Here is a 24,477-nt window from a genome sequence, read left to right on the forward strand (position 1 = left end):
TGAAATTACTTCTGAGATTTTTGTTGCCAACATCATTGATTAGAATTGTCAGACAGAAGAAATTTCTCCTTCAAAAGAAATAAAAATAAAAATTTTGACTTTAGAACATTATAGGTTAAACCCATGGATATAATTGGCTCAGCTGATAATAAATCTATTTCCCATTTTCATTGTCTTAAATCCCACTTCTGCACTTCAATTCTGAACCCCCAAAAAATTATTGATATGCCTAGTATTCTTCTGGGTTGATTGAAATTTGGGCATGGCTTAAATTAAATTCGTAGCTTTACGACTCCCAACTCGAGAGCACATGCTACTTTGAGAATCGACTGCAATTATTATCAATTATGTTCTTTTTTTCTTTAACTCGAACTGTTTAATTTATCTATCTAATTTATACACTTATTTACTTTGTATTTAAAATTCTTATTAGTCAGTGGAAATAAATCGAATTGAAAATTGAATTGAATCGAACTTAGGCTGTGTTCATAATATACAGGGGGGGGGGGGGGGGGGGCAGGTTAAATTTAGGGGGGATCCAAAACAATTTTAACCAGTAAAATGGTGGGGTTAGAAAATTATTTCCAGAGAATTGCAATTGGGGGGATGCAAAACTTTTAGAAGAAGCTACGAGAGATTGCCCGGGGGATAGTTATTTTTGGGGGGACTTCAAGGGGGGTCTTAAGAATTTTCTTGTCATTTAAAGATTTCACCTCCCCCTCCCCTCCTCTGCCATACATTATGAACGCAGCCTTAGCTGAAATTGCTGATTAATTGGGAGAAAATATACCCCTATATTCATGTGTATGACTCAAAAATAACATACACTTATCTAACAGTTCCCATTTTTCTTCTTAAAGTGCATATGAACCCTTCGACAATACTTTCAGTACTGATTCTACATGAAGTAAATAGTTGATTGGTAAGATATTTCTTGATTTGAGTGATGCGTCTCTACGTTATGAAGGTTTATACTTCCAATATGCTAATGAGTGTGACGTCTATTAAGGCTTAATTAAATATACAAAATCGAACTGGTTTGTAGATACAGTATTTAAAAAGCATCATTATTTTACACAAGGTTTACATGAAAGCTATTCAAAATTTTTATTTTCAAAATGGCCAGCATTTAGTATTACTAGTTACAACAAAAACACTCAAATACCTTACCTGACGTCATCATCATTAACATATTGGAAGTATAAACCTTTATAACTTAGAGACACATCACTCAAATCAAGAAATATTTTACCAATCAACTATTTACTTTATGCAGAACCAGTACTGAATGTATTGTCAAAGGGTTCATTTGCACTTTAAGCAGGTCTACAAGATGGTAAAGGGTTATTTCATGAAACCTTAATATATGTGACTGTTTTTATTTTTCATGAAATGGCCATTTTGATCCTTTGGTGAAATTCAATTTGAGCACACACTTATTTTTTAAAACATGAATTGTCTTTATTGCCATTTGTATTATTTTGTGAAATATTGTGATATATTTGTGTTATAATTATTTTCTGTAAAATGCGATTCATATCCCCCTTGAATACCACCCTGATCATGAGTCTAGTAAATATTATATAATTAAAGCAACTAAAAAATTTGTATACTTCATATAATTTGTATACTTCATGTGTGGGCTAATTAAGTTGCCAAGGGATATTAAGAATTCCGAATCATTCAACTCATTTAAGAGAAAAGTAAGGAAAGTAGATATTGATAATCTCATCTCAGAGAGATCTAAAAATTGTTATTTATGCAATACTTAGAGAGTTTTTTAGTTGATGTTTTTATTTATATTTTAGTTTTGTCTTTTTTGATAACATTCTTACATTGTATTTTATCTGATATTTATTTCGCGGGTTTTTTTTTTTTACTTATTTTTAAATTACATATGAAGGGTAGATGGGATGGGAGGGAGTTTTATAAGTCCTCTATTAGTTCACAATTTATTGTAAACTAGAAAATTTTGACACGTAAATAAAGTTATTATTATCATTATTATTATTATTATTATTATTATTATTATTATTATTATTATTATATAATTTCATTGCACTTTATACTCACTGTTCTTTGTCCAAGTCAAGCAGGGACCAATGTGCCATTGTGATAGTTCTGACTTCAATCTGTGACTACAAATTACTAAATTCAAAACATTCATGATTAGCTTGCATTAAAATGCTTTTTTTGTTACTGGCCATTTAATGCTCCTTTGGAGGTGGGAGTGGTTAAAGCACCCACCTTGGCCCCTCCCCCACAAATTTGAACACATATTCATGGACCCCTTGCATGTGACATCAAAGTAGCTCAATCTGGAGGACAAAACAAAAGAATTCCAATCTCATGAGAATTGGAACCTATTGTTTTGTCCCCCAGATTGAGCTGCATTCCAAAGTGCTGCAAGGGGTCCACAGTTCTCTTGTATATATTTCATTCGAATTTTCTTAAATTACCCATTTTAATCTGGCTAAGATATAGTTGCAAACTACCTGAATTTGATAATGGAGTACAAATTTATAAAATATTAATATTCTTCAGTTCCAGGAAACAGAGTTTAAATCATTTCCAAGAATCATGAATACTGCATATAATATAAAGCTAAGATACTAAGGATTTTTCTTTCTGTTTGAGAACAAACGTAATTCATATATGTATTTCAAAAATAAATCGTACCAAGGAAGTATCGTCAATAAATTTCATGTCGAACTATTCATTTTTATTCCAGGCTGAGAGTTGATTTAAAATGGAAACTCTCAACGAGCGACGATCTTGCTCCAACGTGAACTAGTGCAGTTCGTATTTTTATTGCACTTAAAATCTTAAAAATAGGCTACTGAATGCAAGATTGCAGCCTTTTTAAGCAATATGAAAGCGTAAAAAGAGCTTAAGCACTTAGTAAAGGTATTCGGGTTAGTTAAATACCGAATGAAAGACTTCAACATTGTAAGTGTTAGAAAATATAAAATGTCAAGCTTTTTTCTCACCTTGAATTAATACTTTTCACGCCTTTGAAATTATCACGCCATCAGATGAATTATAACCAGCCGAAGATCTTAGAAGAAAGCCAAAAATCACATTATAACATATGAGTCATTGGAATTACAAATAGATTTAGGGGAATATTTTAGGAAATATCACAAAGGTATTTTATTGCAAGCGGCCGGAAGTAGTGCCGTGGTTGAATAACTGAGACACAGGTAGCCCACTTTTTAAACGCGAAGTATGACCATTAATTAACAATAGCCGAGTTACACTCTTTTGCCTCCAAACATTGCATCCCCATTTCCTAGCACTCATTTTGACCAAATGCCATAGCCCCAGCCTATGTTTTGCTGAAATCTCAACTCCTTCCTATTTTTAAATTGTTTTTGCTTTGATTACGAATCCCATTCCCAGTGCATTAAATCCCATTTTCCCAGCACAAGGCGAATCCAAGCTCCCATTAAGTTCAGAACTAAAAATTGTGGGTTCGCGTATTTTCCATATGTACGTCCTTGCTTAGGAACGATCTGCTGCTATTGCTGGTTTTCAATCATTCCCAAGAAGGGATTGAAATAACAAAAGACACGACGGCCATGTTGGATGACATAACACTGAGAATTCATTGACAATTCTTTTGTTAATAAGTTCATCCAGCATGGCAACTACGACGTCATGCGCAAACGAAGAATACACAAGGAATGCGCACAATTTAGTGAGAGTAGTTTTAAAGAGAAACTCAAGACATTCTTATTTAAATCATAAGTTATATGTCTTTCTGACTCTTCTTCAGTAGTATATCGATATATTTTTTCATCAATATAATTATTTATATTACCTAGATTTTTATTGTTCATAAATAAGTTTCATATTATTATCGTCGTCGTCTATAAATTAAAGAAGCCAGTAAATTTTACTCGTTTTCCGTTGGTTTTTAAGGATTGGAATGGAAAGTTTATTACTTTTCCTAAAATTTCTCAGGCAATATTTTCAGTTAAATAGCTCTTAATAAGATGGTTTCATTGTAAAAGGTCAATGATGATGAGCCAGTGAAGATTGCGCAGAATAGGGGTGATATGGTCAGATTTCAGAACGGCAGAATTCTGAACACACTGGAGTTTTAAGAGACTATAGATTGTGTGCAACCATGTGACTCCAAATCCCTTGATATATGAATAACAATGAAACAGCCGCCACCTTGGTTGATCTAACAGGAGAAGCTAATGAGGAATGCTTTGTTGTGACGAGAGACTTCATAGCAAGACCGGACCACGCGCGATTTTCCTTTATTTAAAATATGAAATTTTATGCAGACCCTATTGTTGAAATACTCAATCGCGGTTGGCTAATTTGCGAAAAAAAAAAAAAAAAAAAAAAAAAAAAAAAGGTGCTCAATAAACTTATTAGCTAAAATCTATGCATCTATATACATGTATAGATAAGCGGCGCTGTTCACTAACTCCGTATCCACTGTTTCAATTGCCGATTTGAGTGATGTTCATTCGTCTAAAGTCAAAGACACTCCTGAGCTAGCTAGAACCGTCTTCCCGCTCGATAAATCTTTCTTCTGTTTGCGGATACATATTTTTTTCTCCCTTCGAACATCCTTCGCAAAAATAACGTATCCACGGTCTCTTATTTGTATTACTTTTCCAGATGACATGTTAACTAATCTATCCGTAATCTGGCTGGCTGGATTATAGCTGAGTGCAAGTGGGGTTTTTCCGACGAAGGTGATGAGCAAGTGACTCTGCTGATTTTGATCGGGCTTTTAAACTTTTCTCTCCATAAAAATATGTATTCATATTTCATATTTCAAATTCCCGCCTTGGTGATTGGAATTCGTACTTTGACCCTGTTCTACATTCCAACCTCCCCTCCCCCTACATTCTTAAGGTGGTATTCAGGAATTTAGACCACCCCTCCCCTCGTAAGTGCGCTATCTGGGGGGGGGGGGGGGGGTCATAACTACTCAGGTGACCGCTATCAGGTAAAATTTACAGTGAATGTATGGCAAGATTTTCGGGGAATTGCTGAGTGACCGTTATATACGGGTGATCGCTATATACAGGTCCGGTCCGTTATAGACAGGTTTGACTTAATCACCCCTTTAGCCACGAAATCAGTGAACTTGAACTCAATGCTTTATTTCGATCATTTGAGGGTTTGAAAAAGTAGAACTTTCAGGACATAATGCCCTCAAAATTTATTGAAAATAGATAAAAATTAAATCTATAATATTGAATGATCATCCTTCTGGTTGACTTTGAAGGAATAGAAGAAACTGATTGTCAAACCGCCCTTTGAAGAACTCACTACTCAGGATCGGTAGAGATTATGGGATCCCTTTACCCTTCTTACAAGCCTTTCCTTTAGGTTTTTACGAGAGAAAAAACTTAAATAAACTTGAATAAAACAAAATAAATCCTAAGAACTAAATCCTTCAATTTTTCGGCCGCGAAAACGTTTTTACGAGAAAAAATCCTTGAATAAACTTGAAAAATTTATATAACACAAAAAATCAAACGACGTACCGCTGAAAACCGGCTGAGTATTAATCACCGCTAGTACAATATATATATTACTGTTGCTTTTGCACTAACTATTCTTGGAACAAACGACCACACCAAGAAAGAATCTTGAACTGCTGATGGAAAGAAAGGCAAACATGTTTAAAGTTCTACTCGTTTCTCTTGCTGTAACGGTCATGATAGCACAGCATACAGCATACAGCATGATATGTCCACCTTTGCATTGTGGAAAGTTTCCGGACTTGCCGGGGTGTAATGCTAAATGCAGTGGCAAACGAAGTGTGCTTCTAAATGTAAGGTTCTTATAAACATTATCATATAAACAGAATCCAAGCTCTAAATGGCAGGTTGGCCGTTACATAAATCCCACCAGATCAGTGGTTTAGTTTCAGGGACAAAATTATAAGCTGTAGAGTTGAAAATTTCAAATGCCGTATGTGAATGTTCAAATCGAAGAACTCGCAAGCTTCTCTTTGCATTTTCTTTTATTTACTTATTTGAATGCTTTCCTTCATTCCATCCTTCCTTCCTTCAAAGTTTTATTTGTCAATTTGTTATGCAATTAAACTGATAGAAGGTATAGTAGTTTGCATGGAATTCTTGGCAGTTTTTGATCGCTCATCGCTATCTTTTTTCCTGGTCGTATTAGGGTGCAGGCGATCAAGAGTACAAGAAAAGATATGCTTTGCTTAAGGAGAGGATCAACAACTTGAAGGACATCTACTATAGAAAGAAAAAATAAACTGGATACTTGATTATAGAGTTTAGTAAGAAGCCCCAGTGGCGGATCCAGGATTTTTCAAAGGGGGGTTCCGTTTCTTAAACTGTGTATAATTCTCTTTTGTTTAGTCGATGTTTGACAAACAAATTGGTTCTAATCACCTAATTTACTATCTAGTAACGGAACTTAAAGGTAAATTAAACATTATAACAGCAAATATCTATCATTTCGTGTTCAACATTATCCTTATGGATACTTTTAAGCAAAATTTATATAAGACATATAGTCTATTGCCTAAAAGATCAAACCTTCAAGGGGGGTCCGTGGACCCCTTCGACCCCCCCTGGATCCGCCACTGAGCCCCTGAGTACAATTCATCTACGGTCAGCGTTTTTCTAAATCGTTTAAAACTAAAATAAATGTTATTATGTATTTCCTTCGATTCCTGATACATGTAAAATTCAAAAAATATGTTAATAATGAATGAAAGCATTTGAAAATCTATCCAAATATCACCGAGTTCCTTGGGATAGCAAAGGTGCAAATAATGTACTGACTGATCGGGAAAACATAGATTTGAAATTACTTTTATAGCTCAAACAATTGAGAGAGTATGAATGGGGTTTAATTGACAATTGTCCTAAGGGTTAGTAGCTAACAGTTAATTGATTTTTTCATTTTTTTGGTTAATATTTAGTCAGCACTCGTAAGAGCATTGGTAGTTAACTGACAATCGGGTAGCCCCATCCACATCCTAGTCATCCCCACGTAAAAACAACCAGCTGATCTTTTGATTGGAGCAAGTGGTGCATTTGCACCACGGAACTCGGATGAAACATTATTTTCCGCGCTTGATATAATACATAAACTGTTAGCCAAAAAACTCTATATTATGGATCATTAGGTTTACTTTAAAAGTGCACCTGGATGAAAATGCCCCAATTTTAATTGAAAGTCCAATTAACTGAAGTATTTGAGGATAATATGACTCAATTATGACTACGTAAACCAGATTAGTTGATATTTTAGCCTGGGAGCCACTTGCTGTTGAGAAATTTTGGTTCAAAAGCAGAAAGAACAATAGGGTTGAGTAAATGACGTCATTTACTCACATTTTAGGTGCTGAATAAAATTGATAATTTTTATACGACACATTTTACTGTGAAGAAAATATGTTGCTTGGCGACTATTGGGGCCATATAGATAAGCGTAACCAAGTTTCATGTCATTTCCAATTTTCATCGATTTTCACCAAGTGCCCCTTTTAAGTAATTACAATCTAATATAAACTGAGGATATTACATAAATAACTTATTTTTAAGAAGTATAATGACTCCATAACTAAAAACCTAATTGGCATATAACTACAATATTTTACTCTCTTTTTACTGACTTATTTTGCAGAATAGTTATTAACTAAAATCTGTTATTAGCTAAGTTATTTTTTTCAATTAATGGCCCGTAAATCTATAATCATCACAAGGAAAAGTGACATCATAGTTTTACAAGATTTTTCGATTCTGATTCTAATCCCAGCATTATCTTTCAGATTAGCTGGCTTCTGTCAACATTTCTTTCAGGGTAGCGTCACATATCTTGATAGGCAAGTCCTTCCACTTTTTGAATCTCTTTTTTTCTTTGCCATGGTTGAACGTTGTCACGAAACTAACGATCTTCAGACATGGCCATTCTGTTTCTTCAACTTTTATGATCACTCCCCAGTCATTGCCACATTTCTTACAATAAATCTAAGGCAAAAGAGAATCTTAGAACTATATATTTGTTTTATTACATTGGCAAATAATTATGCAGGGAGGGGTAGGTAGGTAAGTAGGTAGGTGGGTGGGTAGGTAGACAGAGGGGTAGGTAGGTGGGTGGGTAGGTAGGTAGGTAGGTAGGTGGGTGGGTAGGTAGGTAGGTGGGTGGGTAGGTAGGTGGGTGGGTAGGTAGGTAAGTAGGTAGGTAGGTGGGTGTGTAGGTAGGTGGGTATAGGTAGGTAGGTAGGTAGGTAGGTGGGTAGGTAGGTAGATAGAGGAGTAGGTAGGTAGGTAGGTAGGTGGGTGGGTAGGTAGGTAGATAGAGGGGTAGGTAGGTGGGTAAGTAGGTAGGTAGGTGGGTGGGTAGGTAGGTAGATAGAGGGGTAGGTAGGTAGGTGGGTAGGTAGGTAGGTAGGTAGGTAGGTAGGTAGTAGTGGAATTGCTTTATTAACATGACCTCAACATTTACAGGTATTGTCAAAGCGTAAGAGCTTGAAACTGTAACAATTGAATAACAATGAAATATTGTTATGTTATGAATATTAGGTAGGTAGGTGGGTGGGTAGGTAGGTAGGTAGGTAAGTAGGTAGGTAGGTAGGTGGGTGGGTAGGTGGGTGGGTAGGTAGGTAAGTAGGTAGGTAAGTAGGTAGGTAAGTAGGTAGGTAGGTGGGCAGGTAGGTAGGTAGGTAGGTAGGTAGGTAGGTAGGTAGGATGGTAGGTTGGTAGGTAGGTAGGTAGGTAGGTAGGTAGGTAGGTAGGTAGGTAGGTAGGTAGGTAGGTAGGTAGGTAGGTAGGTAGGTGTGGGGTGGGGGTAGACCGATGTGCCTGATAAGATGAAATGCCTTAGGACCGAACAATATACGTTTGCACCATTTAATATTGTACATTAAAACTAACACTGACTTATGATTACCCTATTGCCAAAATGAATGCCATCGGGAGTATTGGATTTTTTGTGGGGTTTGATGTCTATCCTTTTATAAATGTCCTTGTTGATAACCACGTGATGTGACTCTTTAAACCTACGAATGTCTTGAGCATGACAAACCAATGCCATACACTTCTGACAGTAAAATGTCACACCATCAGCATCTTTCAGAGAGGATTTCTCAATGCCGGTTTCTTGCTCTGGTTTTTTATTGGTAAAACCTTTGGTCTGCAGGATTAGTATCTGTCAAAAAAGTCGTAAATGTAATTAGTAAAGCTTCTATTGTTTGTCATGACAACATCCTTTAGCTTAGCTTACCAATTTTTGAAACTCTTCTGAGGGAATATCTTTTATATCTCCCAAAACTAATTCCAAAAGCATTTCTCGAGATCGTCGTTTACGTTCCTTTGACTGTACACTAGAAATCTCATTTCCCTGCAATCCGTAGCGAATGACGTAACTGCAGTCAGAGATGTCCAGTCCTTCTTCAGCAACGGTTGTTGCAATGATGATGTTGACTGTGCCTTCCTTAAAACTCTGAATGACCTGTTCTTGTTGGCTTTGCGTTACCGCAGCTGTTGTAGATGTTGAAAAGATAAAATGTTTTCTCTCATTTACTCATTTGTTTATGTAATAATATATATGTCTTAACCATCGCTTCCTTGTGGAAGGTAGGGAATAGCAAGTACAGTAGAAGGGCTTAGGTGTGAATTTTAACATTACTGTAACCTTCCCTAAGAAAAAGATTGGAAGCGCCCTCAGTGTCATAGTAAAATAAGCCACTGGAAGATGTCACAAGCAAACTACGTTACACTTACCACCCTCAAGCAAGACCTCAGGTCTTAAAATTTCCTTAAGCTCTACAGATTCTTCCATCCACTTCTTTAGCGCGTATGCGTAATCCCTCGTACGCGTAAATAAGATTCCTTTAGGTTTGTATTTTTCCGGAGCTTTAGTTGTGTGGAAATCTATTATCACCTTCTGTAATGCAATAAGCAGCGGATTTTCTGGCGTACCAGCTTCTTTGATGTGCTTTTCGATTCGCTCCTTCGTTTCGACGTACAATTCTTGTAACCAATATTCAGTTTCAGTAAACTTTGATTTCTCGAGGCGGTTGAAGTACTCGTCCAGGCAAAAAATGGCGTCTTCAATTCTGACGTTGCTGTTGATTAGCAGTGCCTCGTGATAACTACAGCATAAACAAATAAATGCTATCATTGTCATCGAAGCAAACGTCATTATCACTAATATCTCCAGCATCATGATCATCGCCATCACCAACAATATTATAACCATTATTCTTCATTATCTTCACTATCACAGCATTTATCAGTATTGTCATCACCATCACCACCACCATCACCATTAACGTCACCAACAGCATCTGATCACCATCATTATTGTTGTCACCATCGCCATTCCCCCCCCCCCCCCCCTCCCCAACCTCACAATTTCACCTAAATTCACTAAAAGAATACCATCTCAGTTGTGACGCGCATGCCAATTGATTTTCTTCTGCCTTTTTTTCAAGCAGTTTAATCCACTGGCGATAACCTTCAACCTGCCGATCCGTTACTTGGGGAGGGGTTTCCTTGACGAAGACCTCAATTTTTTCCATGGCCTATGTTAAATGAAAAAAAAGAGAAAAAGTTGACTGAGAAACGAGAAAATCTAACGAAATACAATGTTATGCACTGCATAACTATGCGGAACAAAAGACGTTTTCGTTGTGTGTGGTGAAAAAAAGGTGTAAAACAGTAGCGTAGCGAGGGGGGGCACGTGCCCCCCCAAATTTTTGAACAACTTTATCGAAAAAAACAAAAAACAAAAACAAAACATATTAAACCAAAACGAAAGAGGAAAATAGATTATTGCAACCTAGGAAAGTGCGCTGTATAAATCAGTTTATGCCAATACGAATTTGTTTCTTTTTTGTTTGCGCGTTTATTCGTTTATTTGTTTTATGGGGGGAGGAGTAATTTTTTTTGGGTCAGTGCCCCGCCAGCTCCTAGGTCCTCGCTACGCCCCTGGTGTAAAATCATCTTGTTCTGTGAATTCAACTTATCTCCATTTACGAAATGCTTTAATACCTTATTTAATTCTTTCTCAAATATGTTAGGCTTCTTTTCAACTTGTGTCTTCTTCGTTTCGAGTAACGGCTGAGGAGAAAAGAGTTTGAGCTCCTCGGTGTTCTTGCGAACGGTACTGATGTTAGATGCGTCCAAGTTAGCACAAATCTGTAGGACTTGTTCCTTAGTAGTTGCACCAAGAGAAGCAGTGAGACCAACTACCTAGAATAAGCAATAAGGTCTGGTTTAGTTTGTAGTAGATAAATAATATATTACCTCTGAGCTGACCCAAATCATGGTCTGGTAAAGGTGTCCCACAATTTCATTCACGTTGTGCATCCACAGTCGTTGAAATACTAGGTCGGGTTCTACTTTTCGCAACGATTACCGCAACGATTTCGAGAGTTTTTGACCCGCATCAGAATGGCTAAATGATATTCTAGGGAATGACACATGGTCTAAATTGGAAAAACATTACGTCCAAGCTAAAGAGGTCTATGAGGATAGCTTGGTGTTCGAAAGTTGATTCACATATGTTGTGAAGCAAGATTGTCAATAATATTTATCCCGAAGCTATTTCAGCCCAATTCTAACACAAAACCATGCATGTACGTGTGTGCTTTCTAAAACAAATGTCATTTATCATTATTTCATAATTTGATTTATTAAGCTATTTAAACATGGGATCTTAGATTTATAGTATAAGATGAGTTTATAAATAGTACATAAAAGATTGACTAGGACGATAAAAAAAGTAATAAACATTTCCTCTTCAACCAAAACGCTCCCGCTGCCGCCCCCCCCCCCCCCCCCTTCCCCCCAAAAAAGAACTTACTGATAAGTACAAACCCGCCGGGATTTCAAGATAGTGCAGTTTTCGTATGACTGTGAAAAGCTCACGGTACAAACACCGCCACGGCAAAGAGTCAGCCAATCGAAAATCTAGAAAACATCACGGTCGCGGCAAGACACGCACTCTTCTACCAAACAAATGCACGAAACACGGCACAAACACGGCACAGTCACGGTCACGACAAGGAAACGACACTGCCAGACCAATAACATTGCGCGGGAGCAAAGAAAGCCAATCAAAATTCTAGAAAACATCACGGTCGCGACACAGCACTGAATTTTTCACAGTCATACGAAATCTGCTCTAGACGAATGTGAATGAACACCATTACCTGAGGTAATTTCTTCGTTTCGAGCTCGTATAATTTAGTCTCCAAGTACGCCTTCATAATCTGGTTGTACGGGTGATCCTTGTTGGCATGGTGACATTCATCAAACACTAGAAGTGTTATATCTGTAATATGAACTGATTTGTCAACCAGGGCGTTCATCAGTATCCCTGCAGTCAACACGACTACATCATTGTCCTGGATCCTACGGTGAAGAGGAATCACATCTGAATTGCTTCCCGAGATATCTGATATGCTGTAGTTCGTCAGATACTCCTCGAAATGGGCTCTTTGTAGAAACACACTGATCTGCTTATCCACCACAACTATCACTGTTTAAAAAAGTAGGATAAATTTATGATCTTTTGGAATTTAAATTCTTAAAAGCACCCAAAACAAAGCCAGGGGCGTATGCAGGATTTTCATGGGATGCCCCCTTGACTCCCCCTCCCCGGCTACGCCCCTGAAAGCTTAACTTACCATTGCTCTGAATCTTAAGAATTTTGCAAGCATCAAGGTGTCTTTTAGTAATCTTTATAGCAACGAAGGTCTTGTCACTGTTGGTTGGTGCACAGATGATGGTGTTCTTGCCTTCCAGGGCAGGTACTGCAAGCTCTTTCGGGTACTCACGAAGTTTCAGTTCTCGACGGAAACTGACGCCTCCTGTAAAAAAAAAACGGCACAGCAGAACAGATTTTATACTATAATTACTGGTCAGCGGACTTTAAGTATGCAGCATGCTCTTTGTGTCTTTGTACTTGTTGACGCAGTAACTCAACCCACCCAATCAGGCAGCATACATATAAAGATTGTCAAAGCCAAAGGAGGAGAAGATAGGCGATAAGCGATAGAAGGTATGTCGTTCAGTATGGGTCACAGCATTTTCCATGACCTATCGCCTATGTACCACTCTGGCTCAAACCTCTTTTGTAATACTGCTCAAACCTTTTTGGTAATACTCTGACGGGGATGTCAAGCTAGATCCCGTGAGCGATTTCTCTTGCATCGATTGAACTCTGAGAAACCTGGCGCAACCAAGAAATTGAATTATTATTATTTTAATTTTTCAAATTACTCATTTATCATTAAAGTGATAAATAAGTAATTTGAAAAACTGGCGTATAAAAAAATTGCTATTCAGTATTTTGTACCATGTTTTCTCCTTCTAGAGATAGAATTAAGTCTTTTTAATTTAGTCGCGAGAAATATAGCAACGCAAAACGTCTATAATTATTATACATTTTACTAAGTATCTCAATTCTGATTGGTCGAGAGCCCTCAGCCAATCCCTGATATCGTGTGAACTCGACATCATAAATGTATTACCTGTAGGTTTTCCTACAGATAATACAGTAATCATGTCAAGTTCATTCAAGGTCACGCTGTGGAAGCTTTGTTTTTATTCATTATGTGTATTTATTTCCAGAATTATGTACAAAAACAATTATTTAAGGAATCCTTAACTTATTTTCATATATTTTATGAAGAATTCTTAAAATATTTCTGAATCAAGAATTTTGCATTTTCACGCGACATCATGGTGCTCATAGTTCTTGTCTTTATAATTTAATGTTCATGTTAATGTTTTTCCAGTATACAAAATGCATAATAAAGCAATTATTGAATTCGGTATCGCATAATATCGTAAATATCAAGACCTTGGCTGTGTTATCTGCCTCAGCCTTCGGCTTCGGCAGATAACAAAGCCTCGGTCTTGATAATTTACGATATCATGCTCAACCTCATCTAATAATTGCTTATTATACACCTTGTTCATCATCCACTAGCAAGCGATGTCGCGCTAGATTCTTACATTTCACAAACAGATTCTGTGGACCTGATACGTACCCACTTTCAATCTGATATCCGGGATACTTGTTACGTACCCGGGGGGACGTCTATTTTCTTTCATGCTCATCTCCAAGGAACCTGTTAAGTACTCGGGGGGACTTCTTTTTTCTGCCTCTTTCATTCTGATCTCCGAGGAACCTGTTAAGTACTCGGGGGGACTTCTTTTTTCTTTCATTCTGATCTTCGAGGAACCTGTTAAGTACTCGGGGGCACTTCTTTTTTCTTTCATTCTGATCTTCGAGGAACCTGTTAAGTACTTGGAGGGACTTCTTTTTTCTTTCATTCTGATCTCCGAGGAACCTGTTAAGTACTCGGGGGGACTTCTTTTTTCTTCCTCTTTCAATCTGATCTCCGAGGAACCTGTTAAGTGCTTGGAGGGACTTCTTTTTTCTTTCATTCTGATCTTCGAGGAACCTGTTAAGTACTCTGGAGGACTTCTTTTTTCTTCCTCTTTCAATCTGATCTTTGAGAAACCTGACGCAGCTAAGGAAATTGATGCAAAATATATACTTATCTGAAAGTGGTTATCGATTTTCGATATTTGGAAATATGTTATTAAATTGTGATATACTTTTCAAACTAGGGTGCAAAACTAAAGCTTACAATGATGAAGAAAAGACTCCTATTGGGTTTGGTCCGGCCTTTTTAGGACCGCATTTCACGAACGTAGGGAACTGTAAACGAGAACTTTTCATGTCGACGTGAATATGATGTAACCTAACTAATGCAATGCTTTAGTCTACTAATTACATGTTACAGTGATACCTAAAAATATTTGAAATTTTATAAAAGCGTGACGTTTCCTCCTTCTAAAAATAGAATTAAGTCTTTTTAATTTAGTCGTGAGAAATACAGCAACGCAAAACGTCTCGTATTATACACCTTGTTCATCATCTATTGGTAAGCGATGTTGAACAAGATTCCCACGGTTTACCAGGCAGATTTCGTGGACCTGATACGTACCTTCACGCAATCTCCTTTCCACACTCGGTATGTTCTTTGTTACGGAGGGACTTCTTTTTTCTGCCTCTTTCATTCTGATCTCTGAGAAACCTGACGCAGCTAAGGAATTCATGCAAAAATATACACTTATTTTTGAAATGGTTATTGATTTTTGATATTTGGAAAAATTTTAATATATATATTTAGGCACTGCCTAAAAGCGGAGCTCACGATACGGAAGTCACAGGGAGAACAATTTGAATGAAACTGAAAAAATAAGATCGGGAAAAAAATCTTCAATTATCTTTTATTCGAAATGATGATAATTTCTCCCATAATAAAAACCATGCAGTGAAATCGAATCGAAATGCACTACATCGTTTTTTGTTTTTTGTTTTTTTGCGCGAGTATACTCTCCCACTTAGGAATTTTGTACACAACTTACCACCACCCACAGGGGCTAGTTTTGTTCTTGGAAGATTCTTCGACAAAACGTTTCCAAGGCCGACAGTTTTAGGCTTTGAATCTCTTTTACTTAAAGAAAAACGAAAGCTAACTACAGATAATCCAATACAATATCAAGTTTAGTGAAATTTACCTCAGATGTCTTTCATTGAAATAAAAAATCTGGAGATTTAAGACAAATCAAGACCAAAAAACAGACTTGAAAACTGGTTAAGGTGAGCAAAAAATGAGGTTTACTTAAAAGGTCTTTCACAGTTTTCCAAAAACAGAGCTTACATTCATTTAAGCAGTTGACAAGAACAACTGAGACAAAATAAAAAATGCAAAAGGCAATGCAAAATACAAAATAACTAATTTCTTTGGCAGTAAATTGGCGTTTGTAAATGTTTTTGAATATTTTTCAGCTTTTTAGAGTGAAAGTGTAGTAGGTCTTTATACAATAATGACATCTTTCAACAACACAAATTTAAGCTCATTTTTATAATCATACTTGCTCGAACAGCTTAATAAACAGTTGAATATTTGGTAAAAAATTATATTTCATTTAATGATTAAATAAATTATCTGTAGAAAGATATAAAATTATTGAATGAAAGTCTTCTTTGTTTTGCCGATTGGACCCCGCGATAGGAGGCGAACGAAGCTTTTTCTTGAACGAAAAACATACGAAAGCTGGTTAAAAACAACCTAATTGTTAAAGATTTACAAAGCTAAATAGAGGACGAATATTTGTTGTCGTAATATGCTCTTCATGTTATATTTCCTCCAGCATTAAAATAAATTAAGCTTATCGATAGAAATATATAAAGTTTTGAGAGAAAGTCTTTGATTTGTCGATTCATCGAGAAAAATGCTTGTCAAAAATATACATATGTATACGATTGCTTGCTAAAAAACACACACCTGAATTCTTGAAGAACACTTCTTGATCCATCTTTGACTACATGAAAGTTTTTTAAAAATTGTTTTTGGTCTATAACTTGTCCTAAATCGATTTTTTTCTGTGCATGAGAGCCGCATTTGTGAGTAGTTTTGCTTTGACATCAAGCGGGATTCCTGTGTTGTGTACACGCCCGGACGGACGTACGGACGGAAGTGACGTCAGCCAAGCCATGAAAAATCAACTCGATGGTTCAAGGGAGCACGGCAAATGCTAGCCTGCTGTGCAGACGTTTTTAGTGTCGGCTCGTTTCCTTTCCCTCCCCACAAACGTCTGCTCAAACTAGCCACACATTCCTTTCCCTTAGATTGACCAATCAGAGCGCGCCTCCCGAAATGCTGGAAGCTGACCTTCACCTTGGCTTACTTTGATATTGATGAAGCCCTTAGAAATGTCTGCGAAATTTAGATAAGCGATCCTAATTCGTATCAGAAAGAATCTTTAAGGTGCTTCGTCTCTGAAAAACTAGACCTTTTCGTAAATCTTATAATAGGAGCTGGAAAATCGATGATTTACTGTTTGAATCATGAAGACTGAGCTCGATGTCCAGTACTTTTTCGATAAGTTCTTAGATGTCGACGGTAGATTTGTCATATTATTCTTATCTTTTCATTTACGACTCCCTCACACGCTCCCATAAAAAGCGGTTAGATTCAGCTCCTACAACTTTCTCATAAGTCCTATCCATATAGATTTGGAAATTATTAATATTTTATACGAGGATTTACGAACTTTGGACGATACGCTTTCACAGGAATTTGAATGTGGGCAGTTGTTTACATTATTTGTTGGCGTTGCTGATTGGTCCGATTAAACAAAGGGAAAGGAATGTGTGGCTAGTTTGAGCAAACGTTTGGGGGGAGGGAAAGGAACGAGCCGACACTAAAAACGTCTGCACAGCAGGATAGGCAAATGCGCACACGCGCGCGGTTCTGGAAAGTTGGGTTTCCTGTGGTGATGGCGTAATTTTACACAGGAAGACCGTTCTAGCAGTTGTCGCGCTTTGGTTGGCTCAAGGGAGCACGGCAGACATAAATTTGTTAATTGGTCTTCCTGTGGTAGTGTCGTATGCTGACGAATACGGTTATCCGCGAAAAATAGCGTGGGCTCAAGTAAATATCAAAGATGGCGGCATATATAATATTGACGGGGAATGCAACTTTTTCAAACTTTTCGACAATGCTACGTCAGGCTGCTAATGCTAGGCTTTCACGATAAACAGCTGGCCCAAAACACCGTGATGAGCATGCTACAGAGTACGTTGGTAATTTCCTGATGCTGATTGGCCGATACCCGGTCACATGATCATAGTTTCACTCCCCGTCATTTATATTTATCATCCGCCATATTGTTTACGTATGAGCCCGCGCGACTTTTAAGTAACCGCATGCGCGTCTATACCACAGGAGGACCAATCAATGAAATTATGTACCACAGGAAGACCAATCAACAAACTTATATCTGCCGTGCTCCCTTGGTTGGCTTTGGTATAAATATATTTAACTTATGTGTAGCGCCATATTGGATTGAGCCCGCACTATATTTTTTCGAAAAACCGCATTCGTCATCACCACAGGAAGCCCATTTTTTACCACAGGAAACCCAATATATGAAAACCGCGCGCTTGCCTGCATTTGCCGTGCTCCCTTGGATGGTTTACCATTTTTTCTTAAGTATGGGGCTCCGCTCGCGCGGGAGCTCCACTATTAAATAGTCATCGTGTTATACTTTTCAAAATAGGGTGCAAAACTACAGCTTACAATAATGAGAAAAACGCCTTCAATTGGGTTTGGTCCGGCTTTTTAGGACCGCATTTCACGAACGTACCAAACTATAAACGAGAACTTTCGTTTCTAGACGTCGTGAAAATATAACGTAACTGATGCACTGCTTTAGTCTACTGATTAAATATTACCGTATTAAATACCTAAAAAGATTTCCATCTCCGATAATTGTCTTCCTATTTCAGATAGTCTTTGCTCTTCAACTTCGGCGATTCTTGATGCAAACTCTTTTCCTCTCAAAGCTTCTTTGAGCCCTGAATCAAATGAATAACGTTATTGTTACATGTAGGTCGTAACGACAACAACCCACAGAACCCACTACTTCCCGCTCAACAGACTGATAATCAACCGACCCAATCAAGCGTCACACAAACCCTTAGGCCTAGGGCAAACGTTGAACTTTCCATGCACCGAACTCATTAAAGTGTATATGACACGAAAACATTTCATCGTTTAAAATGTATAGTTTGTTAGTCGTAATAAATATATCGTTATAAAATGTGTTTCAAAAGCTTATTTCTTGAGATATGTGAGAAAATTAAGCCCAATTTGTGACGTCATTTTGTTGACACGTACTCTAGATTCAGTAGTAATGCACAAAATATAAATTGTAAATCGTATAAAATAACAACAAAAGGCATATTTTATTCAACTTCATTTGATAGCTTACGTAGTACTCTCCAAATGTTGGGAAACTGAAAAGTGTACAACCTGAAATTAAGATTCCACATTCAAACATATTTCGTGTATTTGCAACTAAATCTGGAGACTTGTAAACAAATTGACGTCACAACTTGTGCTAAATTTTCTTGAATTTCTAGTGAAATACGTTCTTGAAACAAATTTAACCGTGATCATTTTTAACATTAAATTTTTTTCGTGTCATATGCACTTTAAAAACAATGGATATTAGGTGATAATGAGGCGGCATTCTTTGATGTAATTAAGTTCGGTGCATGGAAAGTTCGACGTTTGCCCTAGGCCTTATTCAGTTCAAAAAAAAAAAAGGTTGTCGAACCCAAAAAACTGCCAAAGGAAACAGGCGATAAGCTATGAGTCATTTACCGAAAGGAAATCTCTGAGTGAGATAAAATAGAAGAAAAACCAGACTTACTTTTTATATTTCTTATAGAAATTTCTAGTTCTGTGAGAGGTCGTCCTACTCGTATTTGTATCTGTGTCACATCCATTGGTTTGCTGACCTTTTGAGGAAAATCTCGTCCACAGCAAACTGAGTGCCTGCGCTGTCTTTTAGTATCTGAATTACCTTGTCATACGTATTTGGCAATACATTAGAAAAGAATTGATGGAAGAGCATTCAAGCCATTCAAACTTAAGGCCCTGTTACACGTTGAATTTTTAGCCGAAACTTGTGTGCAACGTATGTTGCGAGACAAGTTTCACGGGGGTGTAACACAATGCAATTTAGGCTTTGTGAAACTTTCGTCGCGAGAACTGAAGTTTCACGAAAAGTAGGACTGCTTTCTACTCGTGAAAACCGAAACGTGTTTCGCGAACAAGTTTCACGACGAAATTACGCCGTGTAACACCCACTTGAAACTTCACTTGAAACTTGTCTCGCAACGCCATTGTACGCAAGTTTCGCCGGAGTGAAGTTGGTGTCAGGTTTTAGAGTCAGATTTTTGAGTCAGGTTTTCGGATCTAGTGTCAGATTTTTTCCGGGGGGCGTCACATCATGTTGAACACAAAGTGCTCTATATTCGTAGAAACGCTTTAATTTACCATAAAACCAACACCAAGCTTTACTCACACGATATTTCTTGAGATTCGTTGTCTTTTGAATTTTGTAACCGTGCAATCCGCTGTAACATGATCACTCTTTCAAGCGGCGTGACAGAAAAATCTGACTCAAAAATCTGACAACAAGTGATATTTCTTCGGGAGACTTGATTGTGACTTCCAAATGCGTTCATGAAGATCCCTTAGAAATGACGCTTGTTGGGAGATGTCAAAATTCAAGAAAAATATAATGGTTGAAAAGAGAATTTTGTTGATCACTCTCTCACGCGGCGTGACAGAAAAATCTGACTCAAAAATCTGACAACAAGTGATATTTCTTAATACTTTTATGTGTACTGCTTCATCGACAGTTTATTTGGACATCAAACTACGGCTTGGCTTATTCGACGTGAAGCATGGATATTTTTCGTTAAGAAAAAGTGCGTCAACATTTTGAAATAAAAGGGTTCAGTAACTCGATATATGGGAGCGGTACTCGAAGTATTTGTGGCATGAAGCCCGTTGATGGTAGATAAAACAACTCAAAAAATCTGAAACCGCTGTTTATTTTCTTTGAGGTGAGTGTTTCGATTCCCAAAGACAACGAATCGCAAGAAATATCGTGTGAGTAAAGCTTGGTGTGGGGTTTATAGTAAATCAAAGCGTTTCTACGAATATAGAGCACTTTGTGTTCAACATGATGTGACGCCCTCCGGAAAAAATCTGACAATAGATCCGAAAACCTGACTCAAAAATCTGACTCTAAAACCTGACACCAACTTCACTTTGGTGCAAGTTTCAGCTAAAAGTTTCAACTTGCAACAAGGCCTTAGATACATACAGTCGAACCTCATATATTGATACCCACATATATTTTAATTATGACAAACTAACAAAGCAACCAATAAAAATAATACGATCGATATTTTGTGAAAAATGTGTCCTACCTTTCGCCTTTAAGAGGACGAGATCCCAGAGAACTTCCCGGTACTCTTCCTCGTCTATTGTAACCTCCACATCAATCTCTTCTCCGTGGCTCACTTCCTTCAATTCTTTCATCTCATTGAAGGTTTTCTTCATTTTTTCTTTCAACGAGCCATCCTTGTAGCTTTGCCATAACCGTTTTAGTGATGAAATACTTGAGACTTTTAAGACAAAAACAACCGAGCCTCTAAAGATTGCAACTAGTTGAGTCCCGTATTCCACAAATGGTTGAAGATCTTTCAGTTTTTCGGGTTTCGTCCCATACATGTATACAAGAGCTGCACCTGCTAAGGCTATTTGAACTCCTTTTATTGACAACACAGTTTTCAAATGTATGGCTGCAAAAAACCGTAAACATAGTTGTACGTTTAGGTAACGTATGTATATATTTTAAAAGATATACGTAATATTTTAAAGCAAGAGAAAATAATGTAAAATCATGAGCACTCTTTGATGCTATTTTTAGAATCATCGAAGCTATTTACAAGCATGAATACCAGAGATTCCTTCACTTAGTTTATTTTCTTTTGTTTAGACTTTATTATTTATTATTATTATTTATTTGTTGCGTTTGTGAGCATTTTCGACCCAAAAAAATGTCACAACTTAAAATTAAGCTCTATACATAACATGCTTAATGTATGTCGTATCCATGTAATACTGCATGTGTTTCTTAAAACACTATAAATAGATATATTGTTAGTCATTAGAATTATACTGAACTAACCTGAGGTACATACTCCTCCTGTTAAAATAAACAAAAGATACATTACTATATACAGTAATGTTGAATCGTATGCTCTGGGGATTGACACATGGTCTGAAATGGGAAAACTTTGGGTAAGAATGTTTCAATCTGGGGACTGCAACCCATGGAGTCCGTCAAATCAATGTTCCAAGCATATTTGGGGGGTTCTCCCCCGTGCCCTCGATTTTTCTAAAAAAGCTTGTTGAAATAATTAAAACTCACCTATAAACTTTTGCCACACAAAACCTATGGAAAGAACAAAACAAAACAAAACAACTCTTTAAAAATCATGATCTCATCATATGAATAAATGATCATGATAATTAAACTGAATATGGTCTCCGACATGATCTCCTGAATTTGTGGAGTGCAATAAATATTACACAACACAAAGTTCAATTAAGCTTAGCAAGTCAAGTTATGGGAAGAGGGAGAGCAGGGGGACGTTTTTTAGTCATGGCAAAAAATGGCGGGTACGGTTTTTGTTTTGAGATACATTAGTTAAGCTTTCAGAAAAATAAAGAAATAACTTTAAGAAACTTCATAGCTTTGTTTGATTGCAACAATATTTGGGTCTTTTTGATGCCGGAGAAAAACATATGTGTGGGCTTTCTTCTAGTAGTAAATCATGCATGTTCACTTCATCATATCACCTTGAACACAAAATTTAAACCATCAAACTAGAAATCATAATAAAAAAATGTGACTCACAGGGCTAGTAATCAATAATGCAACATAATCAAAACAACTCACCTGGAGCTCTTCCTGCAACTATGAAAATTACAAAGACATTTATTAATATTTTAATTAAGGTAAAATATTAGCATATGAAGAACAAATTTTTTAAAGGAATGAATCATTTTAAAATTACCATCGGCTGCTCTCTGGAATATTCCTGAAATAATATGATATGAAAATATATATTAGTTAAATGACATGCATCGCATACTTGGTGCAACAGTCATATTAAAATGAGCAGGAAAACATTGGAAGCGTTGCCATTATTATCTTCATGTGCATGTAGTGAGGATATGAAAAAATGTCACTGGTTCCAGATGTAGTTCGTATTAAGAATACAAGTAACATTTCCTCCTATATAGTGTCTATATGTTATATATATAGTACATTTGTATGTACTTGCATAAAAAGAAAGATCTTGACCTTTAATCATATATATTTCTTTTTGGAGAAAGTGTCAAAGTTTTTGCATATATTTTTGCATATATAGGTATAGAGGTATTTGGATCAAGTGTTTTAAAATATTTTTTCTGTGAGATATGCATCAATAGATGGTGAAGGGGGTAGGGAGGGGTGAGGTGGGGCTAAAGACTCCCTACTCAAGAGTTTTAGGGGGTCCAGACCTATCCTTGCCTAAGCTGAATTCAAAGAAATATATTTATACCAAAACAAAATTTTTAGTGTTGTACAAGTTTATAAATTATATTTGGTATATGTTTGAAGTGAAGTTGATGAATTTTTGTCATTAAATTTTTTTTTGAAATTTGGCCGCCATGTTGGATGATATACTAGATATCCAGTGAGTTTTCGCCATACATTTACACTAAAATATTGGTAACTTCGTTCGCTCATAGCTCGTTTAAGAAATTCTCTAATGTTCATTTTTTTGCTCGGTGTTGTATTATAAGTAGCTCTATATGGTCATAAGGATTGTTTTTGATTGGCACCAAAAAATACTTTAGCACCAGCAAAATCCCAGAGTAGTCAATCGATAAAAATCGATAGAAATCAGCTGATTTGTATCGATTTTTATGGGAAATCGTTTAAAATCGATAAAAAAAATTGGTGTGAGTTCGATTTTTATCGATTTGATCGATTTTTATCGATCAAGATTTGACAGCTTTAATTCGATCCAATAATGAGTACAATCATATAAACAGCTTTATTTCACGGAAAGTATTCGAAAATATCGATGATAGTGCAATAGATTTTATAACTATTAATTCACAAGTAATTATATGTAGATCAGGCAGCTAATTATCCAAGTACTTTTGCTGTCTGTTCACTGATCACTATAACAAACTCCTAGTTTGTGTCAAGCTATGGTTACGAAAGAGTAATTGCCGGTGGTGTAAATCCGTAGCCACACGACCCTCGTACGATCATCGATAGAAATTGTTCAAGAACATAAATCGAAAAAAATCGATAAAAAAGTTTAGTGTGAGTTCGATTTTTAACGATTGATAGATACAATCGATATCAATCAAATCAGCGGTATCGATTGTTATCGATTTATCGATCGGCAAAATCGATATCGATTTTTATCGATTGACTACTCCGGGGCAAAATACACGTGGTTGCAAACGAAGAATTCTGGAGTCGAATATCCTAGGCTTATGAAGATATATCATAGGCTAATCAATTGGCTAATCATTCAAAAGGTGTTATATACAGATTAGAGTGGTTTTCATAAACCCGTGAAACAAAGTGTACTAATTAGAGTCTACAAAAAGACAATAGAAAACAAAAGAATTTAATATTGTTCACGATAAGCTTAATTACCTGAACACTTCGTTTCGAATTTCTCAACTTTGTGCTTCAGTTCTGGTAATTGAAGCTCCTCGGCTAACATTCTTAAAAACTTCACATTGTTATCTCCTATAACACCTTGTTCTTCTAAGGTATCCACAAGTTTTTTGACATTTCTGACTCTTCTTCGATCTTCTTCAGGGAGAGTTCGACGGAAGCGGTCTTTAAGTTCAGCCAGAGTGCCTCTTCCGCTTTTAATATAATCATTAAGGCAACGGATAGTTTCGACCCTAAGCTGATCATACAAGAATAAGACATCTTGAGGTTCCATGGTCCCAAATCAAACCAAACGGTTCACGACATA

At 36.7% G+C, this 24,477-nt stretch overlaps 1 protein-coding gene and 1 long non-coding RNA gene across 2 annotated transcripts; both read right to left on the minus strand.

Annotated features, from left to right (window-relative positions):
* Positions 1-10: 10 nt before the first annotated feature.
* Positions 11-3,206, minus strand: LOC148904529 (uncharacterized). Its single transcript, XR_016118913.1, has 3 exons — positions 2,991-3,206; positions 2,074-2,148; positions 11-68 (listed from the first exon to the last, which is right to left on the minus strand). It is a non-coding gene; the product is annotated as an uncharacterized LOC148904529 (long non-coding RNA).
* A 2,832-nt stretch (positions 3,207-6,038) lies between these two features.
* On the minus strand, positions 6,039-24,477 carry LOC116289778 (ATP-dependent RNA helicase DHX58). Its single transcript, XM_089024988.1, has 20 exons — positions 24,147-24,477; positions 22,498-22,521; positions 22,380-22,397; positions 21,849-21,872; positions 21,606-21,623; positions 20,842-21,216; positions 19,269-19,421; positions 18,298-18,408; positions 14,987-15,085; positions 14,025-14,506; positions 13,499-13,510; positions 13,324-13,337; positions 12,653-12,894; positions 12,176-12,504; positions 11,013-11,213; positions 10,401-10,543; positions 9,741-10,111; positions 9,241-9,497; positions 8,908-9,165; positions 6,039-7,985 (listed from the first exon to the last, which is right to left on the minus strand). The coding sequence occupies exons 1-20, from the start codon at positions 24,442-24,444 to the stop codon at positions 7,788-7,790; spliced, it is 3,627 nt and encodes a 1,208-aa protein (XP_088881114.1). The 5' UTR covers positions 24,445-24,477; the 3' UTR covers positions 6,039-7,787.

The sequence above is a fragment of the Actinia tenebrosa genome, unplaced genomic scaffold (genome assembly GCF_029948245.1).
Source record: "Actinia tenebrosa isolate PJP-AT-01 unplaced genomic scaffold, QUT_ActTen_1.0 PGA_scaffold9__36_contigs__length_13948895, whole genome shotgun sequence".
NCBI classification, from domain to species: Eukaryota; Metazoa; Cnidaria; class Anthozoa; order Actiniaria; family Actiniidae; genus Actinia; species Actinia tenebrosa.